Genomic DNA, 10,971 nt, shown 5'->3' with positions numbered 1-10,971 from the left:
CCCCCCTTTCTCTCTAGGGGGCTCCGCCCCGCTCGGATCGATGGCGTGCATCCCGACGGGCATCCGGCTGCCGGACCTGGACATGGTCAAGGCGGCGGCGGCGGCGGCCGGAGCGGGGGTGGGGCCGCCGGGCGCGGGGCCGCTGCGGCCGGCGCACTCCTCGGCCTCCTCCGCGCTCTCCGACGCCTCCAACTCCTCCTCGGCCTCCTCGCTCTCGCTCAAGCGGGCGCGCACGCCGCGGAAGCGCCCCAACCAGACCTACAACGAGGCGGCCGCGCTGCTCGCCTCCATGTACCCCTCCGTCTTCCCCGCCGCGCCGCCCTCGCCGCGCCTCCTCGGCCTCGCCTCCGCGCTCGCCGACGACCCCTCCCGCGCCGACTTGCTCCCGCCCTTCCCCGTCCTCGGCAACGCCGCCGCGCCGCCACCGATGACGCCGCGGAGCCCCGTCCTCGCCAGGGCCTGCCCGTCCCCGGCGGCCGTCAGCAGCGCCTTCACCGAGTTACGCGACTCGGCGCCGTCCCCCGGGACGCCCGACGGCGCCGGCGCCGACGGGCCTGGGGAGCTCGACTTTGAGGATGATGACGACAGCTTCGACGCAGACTCCTTCCTCCTCGGCGGCGTCGACGAGGGCGCCGCTGCCCAGGGGATCGAGGGCATCATGGGAAAACTCAGTATGGAAAGCGGCAGCGATGCCTCTTCCATTAACCGCGTGCTCTCCAGCTCCGGCATAGACCCCTACATCAGAAACCTCATGGTGCTCGGACTCGGCTTCCGGCGCTCCCGGTCCAACATCAAGCAGGCGCTCAAGCGGCACGACGATGACAGCGAATGGTGGATGTGCCCTGCCATTCCATTGAAGGACATTATGCCGGTGCCTCCCCCATCGATGGAACCACCGCCACCGGTGGAGAAGAAGAAGAAGAAGACTAAGAAGAAGGCGCTGAAGGACATCGCCTCTGGGCCATGCATTACATGTGTTAAGGAGGAAATTCCTGACCCTGCTTATGGGGATGATGGAATTTTTGGACTGAAGGCGCCTAAGACAGGATTGGGCCTGAGCCTCAACACCGAGGAGGTGCTGAAGGCGTGGTATGACAGAGGCTCCGTGTTCTCTGACGGCAACATACCTGATGCGTCATCCACAGATGGGCTGGTAAGGATGTTTAGTTTCTTCAGATAATTTTGGTATTCCTGTTCATGTACCAATGGCACAACTGATCGGTCGAAATGCCTGCACTGCGTTACAACTTAATTTTGGTTATCTGCTGGTCTCTGCTAGGGAAAAAAATCTTTCAGTAAAGCTAATTTGATAAGTACTACTCCTATATGATAATTTCATCTTCTCAGTACATTATTAAGGAAAACAGGGCATCACATCCAAGTGTTTAATCATCTGGATTGTGTAGATGGAAGAAGGAAAACAAATCTTCAACCCACATTGTCCTATTGTAGTATCTTATTTGATCTACATAGTGGTGATCCTTCATTTTGTTTTATATGCAATACTACCCATTGAAACTCAAAATTCCAATATGGTATTCTGGTCTATAGTGTATCTCCTTGAGTCATAATCTTCAGGAAATGCTTCTTTGGGTGAGCCTGGATTTTCAGGCTCATTTGCAGTAAAGAATATTAGGAATAAATCCTTACAGAACGAATACATGTTTGCATCAGTTTAGTTAGGACGAGAAAAATGAGCTTTATAACAACTCTAGGTTAACTGGACCTTTCAATGAGTGATGGCTTATCTCAACTGTATCACATTCGAAACTAGATACCTTAAGGGATGCAACCGATAACTTTCTTTTTGATAGGGAGTGGTTGGGCTCAAACTGGTGCTTTTGGACCCATAGACACATCTACTGTGACATATTATATCCCGTATTAATTTGACCTTTTCCCCCTGAAGATTTCCTTAGCAAGTGGCAAATGTATTTTCTACATTTTTTGGGATTGCATCTATTGGACTGATCATTTTAGATGATTTTGTACAGCCAATTTTTTATGACAGTTGCATTATTTCATAGAAACTATTGCTATCAGGGAACATGGTTTACGCAGCCATAAACTACATTAGCATGCTGAAAACCATGTGAGCTATAAGCCAATAACGATATGAACATCTGATTCATCTCTTACATGTGTAACCTTCGTTTGCAGGCTAAACTTTCAGATATTGAACTGTTTCTAGAGAATGGTGCTGCTGGTGCTATCAGGGAAGGCAGCGTACAGAAATTGAAGCATAAGCAGAAGCAGTGCACTCCCCTCCTCTCAAATAAGACTCGGTACCAAGCACGGAAGGTGCACGCCGAGTCTCGCCCTCGGGTCAAGGCAAGCACCAGAACTCATTCTTGAGCAATTGAATTTCCGCAATGCCAAAAGCTCACAGTCGCAACCCTAACGCGAGTTTTGGGCCCTCCCAAGTAGTGTAGTCTGTGAAAGTTTGAAAAAGAGCTTCTGAAGGTCCTCATGCTCTTCTTTGGTTCTTGCAGGGGAGGTTTGTCAGCCAGGCGGCTCTTCTGCAGAAAGCCGCGGAGAAAGAGACCTAGGGGAGGACGTTCTTGCTCCCATGAACATTTTGTCTTGGGATTTCATTTCATTCCCCCTAGAAGTGAAGCAGATGAGGGCTTCTTTTCTTTTCTGCACTTATGTGATCATGTAGAGAGGGTAGAGATTGCCTGTAGAGTGGCTTCTTTGTCAGGGGATAGCTGCTGGTTAGTTTCCCAGCTCAGATGCTGCCGGGGCAAAGAAGGCCGTAAGCCAAAAACATCGTAACAATGGTACAGTGCTGTGGCAATGACCAAAGTGCTTCTGTTACTTTGCTTCCGTCTTATGCTCTGAACCCTCTGAAGGAATTGCACCGGGTGCAGGGTGCTCCCAAATGTTCTGGCACAGCTCTAAATTTTTGTACAAAAGTGAATCTGCAAAATTTGTTGGGACATTAGGGGAGCATTTGATTCGCAAGATTCCTAAAGCATGTGAATAGTAGTAATAAAGAAAAAGTAGGATTAGAATGTCATCTATGAATCCTAGGTCTGGGAAACATCACCGGAAAAGCAAAGCAAGATGTATGAAAAAGTAGGATTGGAATGTTATGTATGAATCCTAGGATTGGAGAACATCATAGTAAAAACAAAGCAAGATGTCTTGAGTTGAGTGGATGGAATTCTTCTCCAAGATAGTGCACAGGGGGGACCCTAAGAAATATTTTTGCCAAGGATTTCTATTGTGTGAATCAAATGGTCTACTAAGAGATAATTTTGAATCCCCTAAAATTTCTGTGAAATTCCTTTGAATCGAAGGACAATATATTTTTTGTATCTATGGTGTCATCAGAATCTTTAGTCACATATTGTATCTATAGTGCCATCAAATTCCTAATCTAAATTAGATGCACTCACTTACTGAGAAAAATAAAGATTAATCAAGTTGTAGCTAATCTGTAGTTCAAACGGCGTTCCCAAATTAAGATTTTTATCAATTCCCGCGGTGCCAAATCTATTGAATGCAGGATTATTAAAAAACATGGAAGAGGGGAAACACACGATTGAAATCATACCGTAGAAATTTGGGTCAAAGAACGTTTCATGCCACATGAAAAGAAGGATTTTATTTTTGAGGGGAAAAGGATTCCTATTCCTATTCCTATTCCTATGAATCAAACGACATACTACCATATGAAAATCTCACAAAATCCTCCCAAACTCCTGTAGAATTTCCTTTGAATCAAAGAGCCCTAATTCTGAATCCCCTGCTCTGAAATTCTGCAAAATTTGGTGTCGCTGTTTCCATCACCAACCCCCACCCAGCAGCATCAGCCCATGACCTCCCGCCGACCGCAGTGGGCCGCGGGTGGCGGTGGCGGAGGAGACGGGGACGGCACTGGGGTGGGGGCACAGCCGCCAAGACGATAGGAGCAGCAGCACAAAAGATTTCATTCATAAATAATTTCCGCACCAGCAGCGAACCACCACCCCAGAAAAGCGAGCCGCCTTTTCCCTCCTTCCTCTCCTCTGATCTCCCGGCCGCACCGTGCCGCCGAGATACAGAGATGGCCGCGCTCCGCCTCCCCGCCCCGCCGACGGCGAGGTGGTCCCCGCCGGCGCCGTCCTCCGCGCGGTGGCAGCACCCGCTGTGCCGGGGCGGCGCCAGGCGTCCCGCGGGCCTCGCGGCGCTGCGGGCCGGCGGGGAGGAGGGTCCGGGCCCGGAGGAGCCGCCGGTGAGGACGCTCCTGATCGACAACTACGACAGCTACACCTACAACATCTTCCAGGAGCTCTCCGTCGTCAACGGCGGTGAGCCGCCCCACCAACCCCGCTTGGCCGCTCCCCTCTCCCTCTCAACGAACACGCTCAGGGCATGCCTTAATCTAGTGCCCATTTGTTGAATTGAATTGAATTGATTGATTATTACTGGAGATGCTCTGAACTGGATTGAGAGAGATCACACCTTTCCTACTGCTTTACTGGACGGTGTCCTTATGGTCGGTCGTCTGAATCTGCAGTGCCGCCTGTGGTGGTGCGCAACGACGAGTGGGCGTGGAGGGACGTGTACAACTGGGTGTACAAGAAGAGGGCCTTCGACAACATTGTGATCTCGCCGGGCCCTGGATCTCCGGCGTGTCCTACCGACATAGGTGAGGACTATGCACCAACTCCAATTCAGCTGCTGCACTTATATATGTGAGAGTGTGATGTTTCATATAGATGTTGTTTTTCAGGTGTATGTCTGCGGATACTTTGCGAGTGCGGAGATATACCCATCCTCGGTGTCTGCCTTGGCCACCAGGTGAAACAATAATGTTTGTCCTTGTGAACTTGTTTATGAATCAGTCTTAAGAAGAAAAAGGAAAAAAGGAAATATATGACCATGTGGCGGCATCTTGGCCTGAAATGGATGTCGTGTTTGATCGTTGCAGGCCTTGGGATTAGTTCATGGTGCTAAGATTGTTCACGCTCCTGAGGCTATACACGGGCGACTTAGGTAAGATGTTGAACTCTTCTGCGCGCTAATATATACTTTCAGCTTTCTGATAAATGCAAATCCCTGTCATGATCTTCAAGTTCTAGCTGCTCTTACGGTTAACACATGGCCTGACACTTAACTTTCCTTAATCAGTGAAATTGAGCATAATGGATGCTACCTCTTTGATCATATCCCATCAGGTATAAACTCTGGATTCAAGGTTAGTGTACCACTGAATTTACCAAGCCCTGTACCATTTGTGTTCCAGTCTGTACTTTCCACTTGCGCTGCAAAAAGCATTGCACTTACTGATGCTATTTTCAGGTAGTGCGATACCATTCACTTGTAATAGAAGCAAGCTCACTGCCTGAGGATCTTGTATCAATAGCATGGACGGCTTCTCCCAGAATGCTATCTTTCCTTGATAGCGATAAGCCTGACAACACTTCATTCTGGGGATCATTGAATAACTTTTCTATAACAGACCCTTTAGGGCGCACTAACAATTGTGAAGTTCCAGTTACCATAAACAATGCTAGTAAGCCAGACGGCTACAAGATTGTCATGGGCATCAAGCATTCCAGCATGCCTCATTATGGAGTGCAGGTATAATGTCTAATTCTGTTTCATGTTTCCTCTTAAATTGTTATTTTCTCTTACAATTGATTGCCTTTTATTTCAGTTCCATCCAGAGAGTGTTGCTACTCATTACGGAAGACAGATTTTTCAGAACTTTAAGAGGATAACAACTGATTTTGGATCACAATCATCGTTGTTTCAGGAAAGAAAGGTTCACAGTATTGGTAAACTGGAAAGCCCTCAAGTACCATATATGACTAAATATTTCCTGCACATACCCTTCATACTCCATTGTAGTTGACTTCCTAATTGTTCGGCAGGTCAATTCTGCAGATCAATGCAATTATGTCCCGAAGGGCTTGTCACACACTGAAGGACTGGAGCTTGGCGATTCTGTTGGGGTTCACATGCTTGCAGAGAGAAATGTCGAGAAAAAATATTTACGGTTGAGATGGAAGAGGATTGGTAACTTTCTCAGCCGCACAAGTGGCTCTGAAGACATTTTCTCGGAGCTTTTTGGTCATCAAAATGCTGAAGATACATTTTGGCTGGATAGCTCATCAGTTGATCAGGTGCCAAATCAGCTTACTCTTGATTGATCATCCAGTTACTTTAGTGTGTGGATTTCATCTGATGTAAGTGGAGCTTGATGAGGATATGATTTTATGTTATTACAACTAATTAGATGCTCATTGACATGCAGATTTAATGCATAAACAACAAAAGATGCATAAAACTTATCCATTTACATTTTTTTTCTAACTCAAGGCTGTTTCAAAAAGAACCTTGCTTTCACTCTAGGAGATGAAATGATCAGAGCAAATGTGGGTAATATTTGTCTTAATCTGCATGAATTAAGTTGGAATCAGTTTGCAGTCAAGTTAGTCAACTGGAAATGTATTAACTTCCCACAATGCATTTTTCTCTCTGTTTTTTTAGTTAAATGATCATCATATTTTCGTTCTGAGCTATTGCTTCTTGCAGAACAGGGCACGCTTTTCATTTATGGGCGGTAAGGGTGGACCTCTGTGGAAGCAAATGACATTTCATCTCTCAAATCAAAGGTAGGAAGGCACTCAAAACAGAAGCAAAAATATTTAGTGCATTTTCATGTGTCCTAAATCTTCATGTTATCCTGGATTTCTTCCAGGGCCAACTGTGGAGGAACCATTACTATTCGAGGTGCTCATGGATCTGCTGTGAAGAACTCTCTCAAAGATGGCTTCTTGGAATTCCTTCACAAGGTATAAATTGAAATGGTTCACTTGATGAACCTCACGTTATTTTTTTGTGATGGTAATATTGTATTCTGCCATTGCATCCAAGTTATTTATTTTCTCTGCCTGCACCGCACATTACACTAATTAAGCAAATGTGAGGCTACATACACATTAGCAAGGAACTAGAAGTGTTCTTTTACAAAACTGAACGTAAGTGCTTGATTGGCATTGGAGACGTGTCAACACAATCCATTGATAGGCATTTGATTATGTAGCATCTTTTTTACCCACATCGTTTGTATTCTCCACCTAATATATTCATGAATTCTCACTATGGTTGATTTGGTATTAAGATCATGTACTATGACTAAATCTTGAGCTTACCAGCAAAGCAGAATCTTGCCTGTGAGCTCCAATTACTCAATGTTTCACATTTTGCAGGAGATTCAGTCCATTAGATACAATGAAGAGGATTTTGAAGGGCTGCCATTTGACTTCCATGGTGGATTTGTTGGATATCTAGGGTAGGTAGATTTGTTATCATGGCTTCATCATATGCTTGGTATTTAACTTGTTTTCCTGCCTGCAGTTATGTTACTTCTTAAGATAGTATGTTCATAGTTTTTTGCTTCACAAAGAATCGCCTCAATCTTGTGTCCTTCATTCTCATATTTGTCTTCCATGATTTCGTTAGTGCTTTTGCATTTTAATGAAGTGCCATAGTATTTTTTTTTTTAAGTTCTCTTAGCTCTTCTCTGACTCAACAGCTTTCCTTTGAAACCAGGTATGGTCTTAAGGTTGAATGTGATGCATCATCTAACAAAGCTAAATCAAGTACTCCTGATGCATGCTTCTTCTTTGCTGATAACCTTTTGGCGATCGATCACAACAATGGTGATGTATATATTCTGTCATTATATGACGAATATTCTTTAAGTAATGGAAATGGAATGCACCATAATACAACACACACTTCATGGTTGCTGGAGACTGAGAAGAGGCTTCTCAGGATGGCTGCTGTGTCACCAGGACTACCGATTAATGGAAAATCACTCATTGGATCATCCAATGTGAATAAGCCAAGTTTCGTCGTAGAAAAATCAAAGGATCAATACATTAAGGATGTTCGAAGTTGCCTGGATTATATCAGAGATGGAGAAAGTTATGAGTTGTGCCTGACCACTCGGATGAGGAGAGGGATAGAGTATATAAATGCTCTTCAACTGTACCTTAAACTGAGAAAGCAAAATCCAGCCCCCTATGCAGCCTGGCTTAACTTCTCGTCAGAAAACCTGAGTATATGCTGCTCTTCTCCTGAGAGGTTTCTGCGACTAGATCAAAATGCAATTCTGGAGGCAAAACCGATCAAAGGTACTATAGCACGTGGCAGAACACCCGAGGAAGATGAATGTCTACGCTTGCAACTGAAATACAGGTTAGTATATTAAATATAATCTTCTTTTATTTTTCATACATCTTTTCATGTGCCCTTTTTGAGATGTTACACCAGTTTCTTTTGTTGTTGATTTATTCGCGTGCGCTACTCACAATCAGTACTGTCAGATGTTTAATTAGGTTGTTTACCGATTTTTCTTTTGGATTAATTTGCTTCATAAATGATTTGATAATTTGAATTCAAAATATTTCAGTAGCCCGCAGAGTAACAAACTGTGCTTGCTGAAACTATTTCATTTTTGACATCGCATTACATCACAGTTTTATCATCGAAAATGACATGTCCTCTTGGCTGTTCAGTATCACTACTATGTAGATGTGTCGATTGTTATTCCTACAAACTAGCGAATTGGGATACCACAGTGCTTATAATGCTGATACTGTTTTTTGTTCTGCATTTGTTCAACAGTGAAAAGGACCAGGCTGAGAACTTGATGATTGTCGATCTCTTAAGAAATGATCTGGGCAAGGTCTGCGAGCCCGGGAGTGTGCACGTTCCTCGCCTCATGGATGTCGAGTCATACAAGTCAGTTCACACCATGGTTAGCACCATCCGCGGAACAAAGAAGCCCGACCTAAGCCCGGTCGACTGCATCAAAGCCGCCTTCCCAGGGGGCTCGATGACGGGCGCCCCGAAGGTGAGGTCGATGGAGATCCTTGACGTGCTCGAGAGCAGCCCGAGGGGCATCTACTCGGGGTCGATCGGGTTCTTCTCATACAACCGCACGTTCGACCTGAACATTGTGATCAGGACGGTGGTGCTGCACGACGGGGAGGCCTCGGTGGGGGCGGGCGGGGCGATCGTGGCTCTGTCGGACCCTGAGGCGGAGTATGCCGAGATGATGCTCAAGGCTAGGACACCGACGAGGGTTGTCGAGGAGTGCAGCCAACAGGCCGCGGCGCACAGCAGTCCGGACCGATTGGATTCGGTGCGGACGACTATAAGTTAGAAGACATGCCCCTTCTTCTGAATGAAACTAAACCAACATTGCAAGGTTCAGCATACATCAACCAACATCCATGGTGGGTTCAGCCTGGCAAGTTCATCATCGCTGCTGCGGACGGCCTTTGACCGAAGGAGGCTTGAAGGGGAAATTTTCCTTCGAGGAAAGCTGATAGTGAAGACTTGTTTTCTGGGGGAAAGCTGGAAGTGAGGATTTCATATTGATAGCAATATACTGCTTACCTCTGTACCAAAATATAATATGTTTTTTAGGCTAAGCTGATACGGAGGGAGTAGCATACTGTGTAGTGTTTACTAGAATTCACAAACAAATCAAAAGTTGGCATACATTTTTGTTTCCCCCCAAAAAATTAAACAGTGACGTTGCGCACTGATAGCTATTCTTTCTCGGAGACGATGATGCACTGATTGTAATGACAAATCAATCGATAGACTGATATTCACATAGCGCAACAGTTCTTTGGGGATTTGGACCGAGGAGCATGCAATGCACTTAGGACGCGTTTGGTTGTCTGCATCGTTTTTTGTCATTTTGCATACTTGTTCCAATAAGATCTAGCTGGGTATGTAGGCAAAAAACCATCATCTGTATGTTGACTGGTTGCTTGCAACTCCTCTCTCTGCATAATAGCAACGTCTCTATGCATTGTGTTTGGTTGCTCGACTGTGCTTATATTAGTGCATGTTATTTGATTGCCTGCACGGGATATAATTAAGACTTAACAACTACCCATAAGACCATAACAATGCTTGATGACGAGGACACAAGCAACTAGCTTGCCGTGCCGCCGTCGGACTCGGCGCCAAGGCCATCGCCCACCGTTGTGGGCTTGCCCATGCGGAACGCCGGCCTCTTCGGGTCGATGAGCATGCCTCTCGTCGCTGTGGCGAGCAGAGTCTCTGGAGCTCATCAATGGTAGATAGATACCGAGCAGGGGAGGGGAACACCATGCTCTTCTCCAAGTTCGATACGCCTTGGCGCGGCTCGCCTCGCCGTGCTCCTTCCCGCCGTCGTGCTCTTCTGCAGGTCGTTGAGCGCGGCGCAGGAGCGGAGGACGTTGAGCGCGTGGCTCGGGAGTGGCTGGTCGGCGCGGGTTGTAGGCGTGGTCGATGCACACAACAATGGCTGGCCAGAGCTGCTTCACGATGCAGGAGAGGAGGCCGAGTAACACATAACACATATGCGTACATACGTTCTATTGGAATTTTGCTAGTAGGCCTTGGCCCAAAGCCCAACTAAAATTCTGAAATTCTCTTGGCCCATTCATGCACACATGTGAGCGGAGTGAGTGAGGCTAAAGTTTAGTCCCACCCCGAAAGTTGAGAGAGAGTTGCACCTCTTTATAAGGTGAGCTCTTCTACCACTTGTATAAGCATGAGAAGAGGAGACCTACACGCGCGCTCCTCCTCCTCGCCACGCCACGCCTCGTCACGACGCGCCGCGGGTTGCGGGATTGAGCCGAACCGAGGACAGAGCTATGCACGTTGTCTATATTTTTGCTGCATGGGAAAATTAATGAGTCATTAATTACTGAACCGTTTCCGATTCTTTTGGATCGTGACGACTCGGACGTGGGGTTTACTCCCACGACCTACCCGGCCCGCACTATATAGTCAGGCAGACATCTACCCTAGCCGCCGCCGCTTCGTATGGTTTCTTACCACCGTTCCAGATCATTGCGCCGCCAAGCAAGTCTTCTCCATCCCTCCTTCCGGCGTGCACCGCGAGAAGGGACAGCAGGCCTCCGGAACCCCGCCTCTCGTGATCCTGTGCGGGAGAGGGGCGAT

The 10,971-nt window shown here is 46.8% G+C and overlaps 2 protein-coding genes across 7 annotated transcripts; both read left to right on the top strand.

Annotated features, from left to right (window-relative positions):
• The first annotated feature begins 6 nt into the window (after positions 1–6).
• Positions 7–2,977, top strand: LOC119329790 (protein CHLOROPLAST IMPORT APPARATUS 2-like). The gene is made up of 3 exons (XM_037602883.1): positions 7–1,153; positions 2,161–2,331; positions 2,493–2,977. Exons 1-3 carry the CDS (start codon positions 41–43, stop codon positions 2,547–2,549), a joined length of 1,341 nt encoding a protein of 446 aa, XP_037458780.1. The 5' UTR covers positions 7–40; the 3' UTR covers positions 2,550–2,977.
• Positions 2,978–4,036: 1,059 nt separating this feature from the next.
• LOC119328347 (probable aminodeoxychorismate synthase, chloroplastic) lies at positions 4,037–9,630 on the top strand. Of its 6 annotated transcripts, none has more exons than XM_037601346.1 (13): positions 4,037–4,295; positions 4,505–4,636; positions 4,721–4,788; positions 4,919–4,983; positions 5,119–5,185; positions 5,290–5,571; positions 5,648–5,746; positions 5,865–6,116; positions 6,529–6,608; positions 6,695–6,788; positions 7,206–7,288; positions 7,549–8,199; positions 8,629–9,630. In XM_037601346.1, the coding sequence occupies exons 1-13, from the start codon at positions 4,052–4,054 to the stop codon at positions 9,167–9,169; spliced, it is 2,658 nt and encodes an 885-aa protein (XP_037457243.1). In that variant the 5' UTR covers positions 4,037–4,051; the 3' UTR covers positions 9,170–9,630. The 6 variants fall into 6 exon arrangements, with proteins under 6 accessions (XP_037457243.1, XP_037457241.1, XP_037457242.1 ...); XM_037601344.1 differs by having other exon boundaries at positions 5,648–5,755; XM_037601345.1 differs by having other exon boundaries at positions 5,648–5,768; positions 5,878–6,116.
• The last annotated feature ends 1,341 nt before the right edge of the window (positions 9,631–10,971 follow it).

Source organism: Triticum dicoccoides, chromosome 7A (assembly GCF_002162155.2).
Source record: "Triticum dicoccoides isolate Atlit2015 ecotype Zavitan chromosome 7A, WEW_v2.0, whole genome shotgun sequence".
Lineage (NCBI taxonomy): Eukaryota > Viridiplantae > Streptophyta > Magnoliopsida > Poales > Poaceae > Triticum > Triticum dicoccoides.
The sequence above is the reverse complement of the archived record's forward strand: the minus strand, read 5'-3'. Positions and strand labels throughout refer to the sequence as shown.

What these genes read in the sequence shown, in the direction of transcription:
- LOC119328347 (XM_037601343.1), top strand. Translation starts at nt 4,052, where the DNA reads ATGGCCGCGCTCCGCCTCCCCGCCCCGCCGACGGCGAGGTGGTCCCCG. An exon ending in ATAGCTCATCAGTTGATCAG is followed by an intron (nt 6,117 to 6,528) that starts GTGCCAAATCAG and finishes TGCTTCTTGCAG; the next exon opens with AACAGGGCACGCTTTTCATT. An exon ending in GGATTTGTTGGATATCTAGG is followed by an intron (nt 7,289 to 7,548) that starts GTAGGTAGATTT and finishes CTTTGAAACCAG; the next exon opens with GTATGGTCTTAAGGTTGAAT.
- LOC119329790 (XM_037602883.1), top strand. Translation starts at nt 41, where the DNA reads ATGGCGTGCATCCCGACGGGCATCCGGCTGCCGGACCTGGACATGGTC. An exon ending in CGTCATCCACAGATGGGCTG is followed by an intron (nt 1,154 to 2,160) that starts GTAAGGATGTTT and finishes CTTCGTTTGCAG; the next exon opens with GCTAAACTTTCAGATATTGA. An exon ending in AGTCTCGCCCTCGGGTCAAG is followed by an intron (nt 2,332 to 2,492) that starts GCAAGCACCAGA and finishes TGGTTCTTGCAG; the next exon opens with GGGAGGTTTGTCAGCCAGGC.